At 35.8% G+C, this 13,876-nt stretch overlaps 1 protein-coding gene across 2 annotated transcripts in view; it reads right to left on the bottom strand.

Annotated features, from left to right (window-relative positions):
- The window catches only part of LOC121418779 (chromatin-remodeling ATPase INO80-like), a 111,964-nt gene that overhangs the window by 59,350 nt on the left and 38,738 nt on the right, over positions 1–13,876 (bottom strand). For both annotated transcript variants that reach the window (XM_041612881.1, XM_041612880.1), the window contains exons 26-28: positions 3,567–3,669; positions 3,058–3,149; positions 2,568–2,684 (exon numbers count right to left, since the gene is read on the bottom strand). In XM_041612881.1, the coding sequence (XP_041468815.1) occupies positions 2,568–2,684; positions 3,058–3,149; positions 3,567–3,669 (312 nt within the window). The remainder of the gene's footprint in view (positions 1–2,567; positions 2,685–3,057; positions 3,150–3,566; positions 3,670–13,876) is intronic.

Genomic DNA, 13,876 nt, shown 5'->3' with positions numbered 1-13,876 from the left:
TTTGCTGCAACCACTTTCTTCTACCTTTAAGTGTATGCGATTTTTCCGGTCACTTTACATTTCACTTTAAATAATCATATTGGGACATAATATTTCTGGGCTTAATTTTTATATCATACCATAATCACAGAAACAGAACAATTGGGCAGATATTTAAGGTCAAATCAATGCCAGCTAATACCTTTAAACGATCTTAGAATATGAAAATATCAAACATCCAGGTCAAAATTTTGATATCACTATCACGCTTTCTTGTAATTACTATTCCCTAAAAAGAGGGGGGAGGGTGAATGGATAAGAATTTCAATAATCAGTACCAACACTGCAGCCAAGCTGAATTCATATTTTGCCAATTCAATTTGTATGTATTAGACATGGTTGGTTATTCCCGACTATCAGTCCAAAGCTCTCCTAATTGTATGACTAATACCATTTGGTAGCCATACAACACCAATCAATATCATCAGCAAGCTGATACTCATATCATACAAAACTACTTCTGGCTCCGGGTTTACGATAATCTTGATACCCATTCCCAAATTAAACCAAATGGGATAAATTGAATGAATTACCCAGTCATACAAGCTGAAGTTGATTTCTGAAGTTTTTCTTTCTACTCGCAATGATTACAATCTTGCCTGTAAACTAAATTAAGGTCTATAGATTTCCAAAAGCAGACTGGCTAGCCCTGTGTTCAGATGCTTTTCCACAAGTATAGTATAGTATTACCAAACAGTTTAACTTTACAATGGGTTTTATTGTCTGCGCATTAACTAAAAATGGTGCATAATGAAATGTGACATATATGACAAAACTGGTGACAGAGCATCATTTCAAACTAGAACAAGCAGAATCCCCTCTGCATGGTTGTCTAAACATTCTGCCGACATACAACAGTATCTATAATGGAGCTTTGACAAAATCATGCTTGCTCTGTAAATGATGGCCAACAAAGTCACATCTAAACATTTATTTTATAATTGATGGAAGTATGTATCTGAACACTCTGTAGGCGATGAAAATTATAGATGGAATTCATTTATTGAGTTGGGTAGAGTTGATTTTGTGTTTGAAGCATTACGATAGGCCACTCAATAAGCCAGTTCGTAGTTCCTTTTTGCGCATGATCAAAAGATTCTACACAAGATCAGAGGAAGGTCATTTGTACTAAAGTGACATGGTGGTTTAAAATCTAATGAGATAAGCACCAACTTTGATGTCTTGATTATTCATATATTCTTTTGAATTGTGGTTTTCATTTACATCCACAAAAAGAACAATGCACCCACGAACGACTGATATTTCAAAGTTTGCCAAGTACATTGTGCAACATGCAATGGTATGCATTCAAAAGTAGGAATGCAACAAATACCTTCATAAAGTGTTCATTGGTGTGCTATTCTAGTCAGTCGGTCTATCCAATTTCTTCATCCTGCTATGTAAGGCAAGCTTACGTAATATCTTGCTTTGAAATCTGCCTATCATGAGGCCTGGTCACACCGCCCCAGCGTTGTTGGAGCAGTTGTGGACCGGAGAAAAAATCATCACCGCTCGCTACCTTCACCATTTTCAATTTCGATTGTTTTTTTTTTTTGTTTTTTACGATTTTTGTTTTCAAATTTTCCCCCAATTTTGTGAGCGAAATTCAACCCTCTCTCCCTATCGCTCCACGACCGCTCCAACAACACTCGGGCGGTGTGACCAGGCCTATAATGAAAGCAATGAAGGTCATTTGACCAAAATTGTCCATGAAGTAACTACGAACTGGTCTATTTGGGTTGATTTTAATTCACTCATATGACATTGGTTACAGGGTTGCATAGAGCTAAAGACTGTAAATCAGAGATTTAGTATCAACTGGTTGACCACACTGAGGCATAGTTGAGATTGGTGGAGCTGCGATTCTAGCACCAGCCTTGGTATTGGAATCTCATCCACATTATATTCATTGACAGCCATTTCATAATTGATTATTATAATTCTACATTTCAATGTAAAACGATGCAAGACCATCTTTCTGGGGAGTATGATAAAAAGTGACCTCATTAGCACGAGGTAATTCCAGTTTGTGAGGCTAAAATATTGACTCAATGTCAACTCTCATTGGTCAAATCAAAAATTGAAGAATGAATTGAAAGTCAATACTACTTCTTCATCATCTATATTTATTTCAAACTAATGACATTTTAAACAAGCAATTTCAAAGTTAAGACGGACAACAAATCCGGACAAGCCAGAAAAACAGGAGAGAAATGACAGATAGGGAAGAGAGGAAATAGGAAGAGAGGCCAGGAAAAGGGGATAAAAGGTAAAAAAAGAGAAAAGAAGAACAACGAAGGAAGTGGAAGATGGATAGTTGGAGTAAATTAGAGAATTAGAAGTCACGATGATAAGATGGAAGTCAGATGATATCCATGAACGGGTGAACAGAAGGATGGCACGAAAGCAAATAGAGGGCTACATGGGAGAATTAGATGTGATGATTAAAAATTAGAACGAAAGGCAAGTAAAAAATGATTTGGGAAATGGGGTCAAAACGGATAAGACAAAGACAATGACAAACTTACCACACTAACAGGGCTGGGAGCAGAAGAATCCATACTAAGGATAGAATCATCTCCGTCAAGAGATAAGTTAGCAGTGTCAGATATGACCTCAGATTTTACCTTCTTTCCAACTTCCTTCTAGAATGGAAAGGGGAAGAGATACATAAAACAATTATGGGTTTGCCATTAAAATCAAACATTTTTTTTGTTGAGAATAAGAGGGAGGGTGAGAGGAAAGGGGGACAGAAGAGAGAGGGCAACCAAGGAGAGACCAAAAAGGGAAACATACAGGGAGAGAAAGAGAGATGGGGGAGCAATATTGAGATATGACTGACAATGACAAGTTGGTGTAAGAGTAGCTATTCCTAAACTCTACTTATAATTATAAGTCACATTCTAGATGAAAAGATTAAATCTAAAGCCTTTGAAAAATTATATATTTTCACCAATACTCGACAGAATGTGCATCAAAAAAGACCTCATTTCTTCAATTATTTTTGGAAATACTTACCCCACTTTCACCATCTTTATCTCTCTTGCGTTTTCTTTCTTTGCCTTGAGATTTGTCATCCGTGCTCTTCTTCTCTGACTGCTTCATCCGAACTACAGTAGAATAAAAAAAAATGAATGCTTTCAACACACTAAGCAACCAGTATTTGGCCTGATTTTGGAAAAAAGTATAAGTAAATCATCTTATCAGAGGATCAAAATATATATAGGAATACTATAATTATAGTTTGTTCAATTAGAGTTATTGGTAAAAATAACCAGCAAATGAAATAAGCTTGAAAGTATAGATGATCATAAAATTGCAATGTCACTTTGATTATGACTTAATTTTGCTTTACAAATCACAAAAATTGGGATCCTCACAAAACCCTTGGTTAGTTGATCTCCATGCTTTGTATAAATATTGACTCAATCTACAATCTTTATACAAACCATGGCAATTTGTGGTAATATAGAATATGGATTTGTCTACCGTATCTTTAAATAGAATTCACCTATAGCCAAACTTACACTTCATTTCAATATCCTCATCATCTAGGAGAAGCGATACAACTTCTTTAGGCTTGAGTTGATCTAACTTGAAGTTTCCACCAGTGATAACCATCCTCTGGATCTGAAATGATACAAAATAAACACAAATATTTACATGATAATCTACATATCTGTACTCTTAACCCACTTTCATGACTTTGCAATTATTTTATCAGGCCTCAAGCAGATGCAAGTCATATCAATCGTTGAGGGGAATCTGTTTGCCTGTATGGCACATGTAAAACTGTATTGAATTAAAGCAGATTTCGAAAATAAACTTGAGATGTTTCCCACATGGTGTACTTTTGAGATCGTTGGAGGATGCATCTAATATTAACTTTTTACCCATAGCGTATTCATTTTGAGCTTTAAAAGAGAGAAAAGCTTAGTATAATGTATAAAAAAAGAAGATACAGAGGTTTATAAAAGAGAAGAAAGAGAGATAATAAGTAGGAGTTGACAACCAAGGAGGAAAATAAAGACAAATAGAAGTAAGAGAAGGAAAGAAAGAAAAGAGAGAAAAGGCAGAGGAGGAGCAAGAGGAGGGGTGGGATAAAAAGAAGGAGAAGAAAAAGAAGAAAGAGGAGGAAGAGAAGGTGAAGTAGAAGAAAGATTGAGTTAGAGACTAGACAGCAAAAAAAATTGTATGACATGTGTCTTCATTTGATATCAAGATCTGAAACATACTGAAATAACTAAGTATGTCCTCTGCCTAATCATAGCATTATATTTAGCAAAATGACATTTGCACAAGCCACAGCCAACGCTCACACTTAGCAACAAGTTGATACTGCTACGCAAAACAACCTTTTCTACACCTATAGCTGATTATCACATCAGCTATGGTATTCTCAAATTGGAAGGCTGATCCAAATCAAAACGGGGAGACCCTCCCCATTAACACTCCCGCCCAGTCCCACATGTGAACCGGCTTTAATCAATTGGATTTCCCTCCGCCCCGTTCATGATCATCGCCAGTCCCAGACTCGACCCCCAAAATGCAGAAAAGCGGACAAATTTGAGGCTCGCGCCACGATGCTGTCATCGGTAATCGACGGTGACGCGTCCCCCCTCTCACACCATTCTGGAATCCATCCATGAGTTTGCAATTTTTCTCCCAATTATATTTTCCTTCTGACTGGCATGCATTGGATTTGTGACCAAGCCAAGTTGAAGGTACGAGAGAGAGAGAGAGAGACAGAGAGTGAATGATTAAAAACATCATGACTGTGTCTTTCCTCTTCACAATAGAGTTAGTCCCCTGGAAAAGGTCAATACACTATTACCTACCTTCCCCAGTCATTTTGAAAATAAAGATCATGACATGGAGCATCATTGTTAAAGATTATGACCAGCCCTAACATGAATATAATTTGGAAAAAAAAATCGGAGAAAACATCAAACAAGCCTTAACACTGAAAATGTTCTCCAACTTAAATGTAAAATAATGCCATTTTTAAGTTTAACATTGCATTTCTGAATGATATGCATGATTGTTGTTCAAATGAGAAAACTGATCTTGTCACATCACCACATCTTACCACCATATCATCATATCTGTGTTTTATTACATGAAAACCTAACTGTTTTAGTTTTTCAATAGTTTGACACAGGGTACACACATGACTCCTCAAGGAACATGCACTCACCATTACAGTAATGAACATGTAAATGATTCAACAGAGAACATTTTCAATATCTAGTCTAATAAAAATGAAGGTTTTAATTTAGAATTTGAAGTTAGTTTTATTTCTTCATTTGAATAAAAAACAAGAAAAAAAAGCCTCTTCAATTTAATCTTCCATCCCCCTAAACTTCTGACATACTTCATTGTCATAATTCCATACTCTGGTAGAATGTCAAGACAGAATTTACAATGATGAAAATTAAATAAAAACATCACTCCTAATTTGAGTATGATCCTTTGCAGGATTTACAAATTGTAATAGGATAATCCCATGATAAATGTATGAAAGACAAGATAACGTCCATGGCCATTCCTCATCATAATGAGATCATGGCAGTGACAGGGAAATTCCAAATTGACCATTATATTCTTCTGTATGACTTAAACCAAGAACCTACAATGTTTCTTCTATTCTACTGACTTTTACAAGATTCACCTTCATATGGTGGAAAATAAGTTACGTGTTCTACTCGAACTTGAAAAACATCAATTATTCATAATTGTTTCATAATCACTGTGAAGATGAACTTCAATTAATCAGTTTTCTTTTGCATGTGTCAAAAGTCACATTCTAAATCTCCTTTCCTTTCACTAGGTTTATCTGCCAGTAATATTTGTTTAATACCAACAATTTGTAAACTCCTTTTGAGTTGAATGTTCAGAATTACTAAGAATGAACAAGGGCAATCATTGTAGAATTTACAAATCTGATCCATTAAAAAATTTCAATGGATAACTTGTATCTAGAAGAATTCATAAGTTCTTTTCCCTTTCACACATTGGTTATTGACACTGGATAGCCTCTTTCTTTGTAAGATGGGGAAAAAAGGTGAAGTGACAGATGACAAATGATGAGATCTCATAGCGGCCATTCTCAATCTCTACTCAACCAAGAAAGAGTGGATGTAACACAGTTGGAGGTTAGTTTTTAAAGCTAATCATTCCACCACCCCTCAAGATATCCACCATGTTTACCAGGCTCAAAGGCTTCCCCATTGATGTAGTCCAACACCATTCCTGTTTATTTCGCACCTTTTTCCCATCGCCCTGCGGTTGTTTCCAACGGTCAATGTGCTACCGCATCTTTGATCTCTAGCTATTCTGGCTCGCGTCATCGACCCGGTCCACTCCTCTGTAACCTTTGAACTTGTGTTGTTTCAATAAACAAAGTGACTTCTCTTCTCAGAGTGGTGGATTACCAAACTCTTGCCATCCTGACATTTCATCTTGGACACATCTCAACCAAAAATTTTCAAGATGATGGCTCGACTCACAAATCAACACCCTCTCCGCACCATCCAAACTTCATTGACCCCTTTAGCACAAGAAGTGAACATCAGTGCAGCTAGGTACATTATAGAATTATTTTCTTAAGTAAATATATAAACTATAATTGGTAAGAGAATAAGGAAAGCAGCCTAGGGACACCTCTTCCCTCGTGTTTCGCTTTCCATTTTTGCCAGAAATTCATAACATTTCTAGAAAGTGCTTTGCCACTTTGAAAGTAATTTGCCCCTTTCTGCACTTGGTAAACTGTAATGTATTGCTATCAGCAATTTTTCAAAAACCCTTTCTCTTAGATTATTGAAAAATGCAACAAAACCAAAGGCCTGGTCACAGCGCCCGAGTGTTGCTGGAGTGGTCGTGGAGCGGAGAGAAAAAATCATCACCGCTCGCTACCGTTCACCATTTTCGATTCCCCCCCCCAATTTTGTGAGCGAAATTCGACCCTCTCTCCCTACCGCTCCAACAACGCTCGGGCGGTGTGACAGGGCCTTTACTAGTTGTTCTTAAAAAGAATAAATTAAAATTGCCTTTATGCTTTACACATTTTGAGTTCTTCACAAGAAAAGGGGGTAGCACATTAAACCTTTGAAGAAAGGCTTTCTTACCTCCAGGGAGAGGGTGTATATGATTTAAAATCATAAAACAGATGATAATGATAAATTTATTTTTGAGACCAATAATTCTTTAACTTCAAGCTTTAAAAAATAATCACAAAAAGCAATGAATGTTGTCTATTAAAAACACACCAGCAAACTAAATTTGATGATTCATTTGAATGAGTAAAAGCTTGGTAGTAAGGTTTCTCCTACTAGATATCCATCCATTGAGCCAGAAGCCAAGCTGACCTGTCATAATTGCCATACACACTAAAAATTGTCATTAATCACAAGATATTTAGGTCATCCTCCATTCAGCTCATAACTGATCAAAGTTTTGAACAGGCACGACAAGTTTAACCTAATACGGACATAGTGCGTAAGCTCTTCTAATAATAAATAAAAAGAGGGAATTCCTCATCCCGGAGATGGCGCCCATGTAAATTGCTGAAGAGACATCACGTTTAATACAAAGTGCTAATGCTAGGCTCTCCATCTCATTCTTCAAATAATTCTTGCTTTTCTAACTATGGTCAAAGTTTCTTGGATTCCCTCTTTAAAAGTTCCAATAATTTTAACGCAAGCTACTGTTTGTGTTGCATTAGATACATAATTTGGTTGATATCTTCAATAAGGTGATATCATTCCACAAAACAGTGATATGGAAATAAGGCAACCAATGATGTCACTCACTCACTCACTTTTCTTTTCTTTTTTATTTTATTAGATGAAATAAAACTATGTTTTTCCAAGTTCATTTTAATGTATGAGTCCTTCATGAACTTAAATGTAAGGAATTGTGTTTCTAGTACAACATATTCTATTCCCCCTTAATATCATTCTCTGAAATTTTGTTGAGTACAAATACTTGTATGTGCAAAGGTGTACAATAGTAAAACAGTGAAAAGAGGGTAATTTGTTACCTTTACCTTGGTAAATTGAGTGCTAATTCAATTATGGAATGTCTGTTACATGTCAGGGAAAGTTTCTCTCTTTGATATCACAGTGGTATCACACTATGTCGTCCAAGCTCAGCTAATTGCAAGCACAACACTCTCAAACTACCAATTGGATTTCGGTTTCAATTTCGTGTCAGCTTTCATGCTGAGCTGTTTTCAGCTCTGCAGGGTTGAGAGTCCTACCCACCCCCCCCCCCCTCCTTCCCTCATATAACTGGACCCATGGCTGTGAGTGTGAGGGCATGTATAAACTGGGACAAATCAAAGGGGCTCTACACAAAATTGCATTCCAGCTGAAAACTATAAATGTAAAATCACCATTTGCCATGTACTAACCACATTTTTAAAGATAAATGAAAGTAGTTGCAGTAAACACTGATTTCAAGAGAAAGTGTGTGAAACCAAGCTTAATTGTCACTATATCATCGAGGATCTAGATCTGGTACAGTTACATAAACTGAACTTTGTGAAATCTTGAAATCTACGCTGAGAAATGTTCACACTAAAGATCACCAACACAGATAAGCACACGTGGGACAGTGTATTATTATTGCTTTGAATGTCGGCCCGACGCTTGACCCGAATACCGTGCTTATTTGCTAATTTCTTAGCAATTACAAAATTTCTTCCAGAATCCTTTGGCACCTAATTTTTATTTATACAAAGAGACAGTTTGGTGGTCATTTCATTTGATTCTGTACATACTCATTTGAAATGGTCACCACAACTGGAATTTATCTTTAAATGAAACACTTAGAACAAGCTGCATTCATACCTTTCATGGTTCTATTTCGTTCTGTAAAGGCTGATTCTGCCGCGGCAAGAGAATTAATAGAAATTTTGACAATTTAATTCCTTAGCCCTGTTAAATATATATACAAATTATGACATTGCATGTCTCCTCCAACATTCTACTTCATACAAACTGCATGAAACACAATATGATGCATCTTCAATTATTATTCATAATGTTAAGGTCTACTCAATAATGATTAGGCCTATCTTAAATCTTAACAAAGTACCAAATTCTAGTGATGCAAGCCACTAGCATAATTCTATACAATATATGAGATTATTAGTACTAGAGATTATATACATATAAATAGTTATAGTTCTTCAATGATAAATTTCATTAAAATATGAAAACTTGTATGATAGGCCAACACAGGCCTGATATTAATCAAAGTGTAGATTACAAAATGTTTCTCATCAAACGATTAGGCCACACAGTGAACATATACCTTTATCACTAGGGGGTCCTATAATCAGGAATGACTAAGTTCACAAGTAATTAAATCAGTTCCCTCACATGACCTTCTACTTATATTTGAATTCTGAAGAAAAGGGGTAAAATTCTGAGCTGTTATACAGTAATCACTAGAAATCTGATATTGTTTTAATCACGTTTTCATGATTTTAATTGTAATTATTGTAAAATATTAACAGACAAGCAAAACGTATAGATTTTTCTTCAAAGAATAATTTGTAGCTTCTTAGAAATCATGAAACGTGATGATTAAATGAATTTATTACACCCGCTCAATGCTGATAAATTATTTCATCTTCATGGTATATAGCTTATGAGTTTTTTTTAATGATCAAATAAGGTAGCGAATTACAAGTATTAGCTATCCAGAACAAACTAAAACAATTAGAGTCTGAATACATACGTACAACCAATATATCAGGTAATGAGCCATGGCAAAATACTTTTTTTTCTTTATCAATGTTGTTGTTTTATTTTTGTTTGTTTGATTACGATCATGTCTAATTATGTAAATATTGTGATTTCTTGCAATTGATTATTTATGAAAACAATAAAAACATAATAAAAAAGTATTAGCTATCCAATATTTTTAGAGGATTTGATTCACACGCACATCTTTATAATCACAAAATTTGAAAACCTGTGTTTGAATTATTATTTTTTTTTTTTTTGCTTGCTATTCAAGGTCATTGAATCAGTCTTTATGTTGCTAAATTCATATATATATATTTTTAACCAATTATATTAAATAAAAACAAAATCACCCATTTTCAAATAAGGGTCACCTCTCAATTAGAGTGAAACACGTAGGCCTATACTACTGAGCTCTGAAAAGGGACACATCTGCCTAAAATTACAACTATCATACAGAATGGATAATTAAGAGTTATATTCGCCCTGCTCCATCAACACTAATCCCATTTAAGTAAATGAGATAGATTTACAGCAGCTAATGTATGCATTACCAGATGGAAATGGGGAATATTGCATTACTGGATAAAACTAGTGTACATAATTTAGGCTTGGCAATACAAACTGATTGTGATTTACATCAGATTTAAAATGCAAGGCCTGCACTAATGTGAATTCAAAATAAACAGAACCTATTTGACTTAATAGTAAAAAAAAAATAAAGAAAGAAATGAAGACACACAGTGAGAGACATATGGAGGGTGAGAGAGTGAGGGGGGGAACTTGCCAGTAATTAGTGTTTTATCACTACTCCAGTTTTCATTCCACTAAAAGGCATGTTCATACCAAGCATGTCATGAACTGCATTGCTGTATCAATATTTTCCTGTATTTTTTTTAATGAGAAAATAACAACAATGTACCTTTGTTCATTTTTTTTTAAGGTAAATTTGGGTCAAATCTGACTAAGGCCATTATGGGATACCAAGTATAGCAAGACCCAAATCACTTGCTGGGTAAGACAACAATGTCCACAAGCATCATGAGAGGAAAGAAAGAGGGCTTTTGAGGGTCCTACCGCAGAAGATCAAACAAGAAATATCTACAATCTGGCGATGGTATAATTGAATCTCCCAGTGGGAGTACATGTCTCCATGACTTTCACTTTTCTCCCTCCTCTGTGACCAGCCTGGGTGCGTCTTGCCATTCTTTCCCCTTTTTTTTCTTCATCTGCTTGAAATTGAAATGTGCTAACAGCAATGTTATGATAGCGGAAATAGTTATGGAAATATGACTAGGTGATTGCTAGATGGCATGAAGAGACATAATGGTGGAGTGGAATGAAGAAGAGTTGGTAGGATCTGATCAGAATCTTTCTTGTGATGAAGGATAAAGTCTCTGACAATGCTTTACCAAGGTATCAAAGAATGCGGAAAATGACGGAACATGTTGGCCTGATGGCCTCCTCAACAAATTGGTTTAAATCTGATCAAATTAAAAAAAAATTGATTGAAATATGCATGCAACTGTATATCTCTAGCTCCCAAAAGATGTATGGAGTATAACTCCAATTCTATGTCTTTGAAGTAGGCCTACCTATCTTAACCTGTATCTCATCTTATTCCTCATGTCTTCTCCGTCTCTATCCATTTCTTCTTCTTTTTTCTTCTTGTTTTATGAAGATGTAGATCATTAACCATGAATGTTATTATCAGTGTTTAGATACTGCTGTGCCTCTCACTACATCATTTTGTAATGATCAACTGAGCTCTATTTGGTAATGCTCTGGTTGCTTATTCTACACTTGGGAGTAATTCCCGGTCCATCCTGTCAAAGTCTTTTTGTGTGCAGTGCTTGACTTTGAGAACATATACCGGTACTGAATAAAAAAATACTGGCTAGCAGCCATTAAACTATATGCCTTTCTCCCTTTCTATTAAAGAGAGAGGTCCACACTGCCTTGAAGTGGTTTAAATAAACAGGGGAGAAAAATATTGATGAAAATTTTATCAAATCCCATCAAAGAATAGCAAGAGATGTGGATTATTCAAGGTTTATATCGTGATGTGACATGTACAGCTTCTCCCCATGGTGACACAACAAGCGCTCAGGCCTGCGACATTTGCTCTGGTCTTAATATCTCAGATGGCAAACGGTTAGAGTTAAAATTTTAATAGAATCTTGTAATGTAATAGAATAATGTAAAGGTAAGGATTATGGTCTATTTAGTTTTGGAGGTGCGGTTTTCTGTTTGGCTTAACATGCATATTTTCCATTGGAGCAATTGTCATCGGAGCAAATGCCATGGAAACGCCCAACATATCGTGTAGTGTAAGTCCAATAAATTCCCAATTTAAATAGTTCACAATGACTGATAATATGTTTCTCATAGGAGCTTGTATGCATTGCATAGAATTCTAGTTGACCTGTACAATCCTGAGTCACACTAAGAAGTGGGTGGGCTGGAAATAAGGACGAACAAGCTTTGATTAAAAAAAAAACCCTCTTGAATGCAGAACTAAGACTCATTTCATTAAGGGTGTTAACTGTTTCAACTTAAAAGTCAAGTCCACCTCAAAAATGGTTGATTTGAATTAATGGGAAAAAAATCAGACAAGCATTATGCTTGGATTACATCAAAATCGGATGTAAAATAAAAAGTTATGCCTTTTTAAAGTTTCGCTTATTTTTCACATAATAGTTATATGCACAATTTAATCATGTTCAAACAAGAGAATCGATGATGTCCCTCACTCACTATTTCTTATTTTTATTGCTCAAATTATACATCATTTTTGCAGACTTGACAACGAGGACCAACCTGAATGGATATCAAGCAATGGTAATTCAACATGTTCAGGGAGAAATAAAACTTTATTTCACAGGACAATGAGGAGAAAATTAGAATATTTCATATTTCATTCAATAAAATACAAAAGAAATAGTGAGTGAGTGATGTCATCAGTTCCCTCATTTGCATACCGACCGGGATGTGCATGGAACTGTTTTGTGGATGTTAGTGAAAATTTAAAATGTCATAACTTTCTTATTTTACATCCAATTCTAATGAAATTTTATGTATTAATATTATGCTTATTGGATTTTTTTCTTTTTATTCAAATCAACTTTTCATTGGGGTGGGCTTTTCCTTTAACCATTATGGCAACTACATGTACCATGCAACAGGGCTCAGCAGCCAACCAAAGTCAAGGATTCCATGGAAGTTACAATAATGACTAAACTGCTGTCAGTCTTTATGAAACAGGCCCCTACTGTCTATTATATTCCATTTTGATCTGTGCTTTATGTCTTTTATTCTAGCTTACGGTAGACTGAGCATACCCTTGCAGTACTTGAGGAAGGAAGACCCCCATCCCTTGGAAAACATCTTGCCACTTCACCAAACGTAACAACATCCCCAAGAACCCTCTTCAAATGACTGGGGGAATTTACGACCCTCTCCAAGCCAAACAGGCAAAGTCACCCTGCCAGCTTGATGATATATATGGACTTCAGTCCCCGTCATTAATGAAGCCCCAAATTACAGGCCAGATTCCCTCTCACCATCGTATTTAATGAGCCGTTCATCCAGGCAAGTCTGCTTTGTCATCCAGGGACACCACAAAGATGGTTCTTACATGACATTGACAGAGCAGTCAAAGTTAAGTCGGTTCATTTTCAATTAAAAAACACAATATACCTAATTCACAGAGCCAGTTGATGTAATAATACCAATATTACCATCCATATTGTGTACTTAAATTCTGTGAAGTGACAAAAATACCATGTACATGCATAAAGTGTACACCTGGGAAACGAATGTAATCATGAATAAACTTATCCCTAAGTTACAACAATGCACTTCAAGGGCAAAGCAAGGACCCGAGTCCGACCCGAGTTCCACAGCTAATTATCTAATTCACAGACCTGATGCAATTTTACAGTATCACCAACCCTGTGCCAATAGCTGGATTGGAAGAGTGACAATCACAATAAAGAGAAGCGTGACATCGTTTGTATAAAAGTCTATTAACGAGTATATCCGTGACGCCATGGATGTATCAAGCATGCCGTTGTGTGGTA

This window comes from Lytechinus variegatus, chromosome 7 (genome assembly GCF_018143015.1).
Source record: "Lytechinus variegatus isolate NC3 chromosome 7, Lvar_3.0, whole genome shotgun sequence".
Classification (NCBI taxonomy): domain Eukaryota; kingdom Metazoa; phylum Echinodermata; class Echinoidea; order Temnopleuroida; family Toxopneustidae; genus Lytechinus; species Lytechinus variegatus.
The sequence above is the reverse complement of the archived record's forward strand: the minus strand, read 5'-3'. Positions and strand labels throughout refer to the sequence as shown.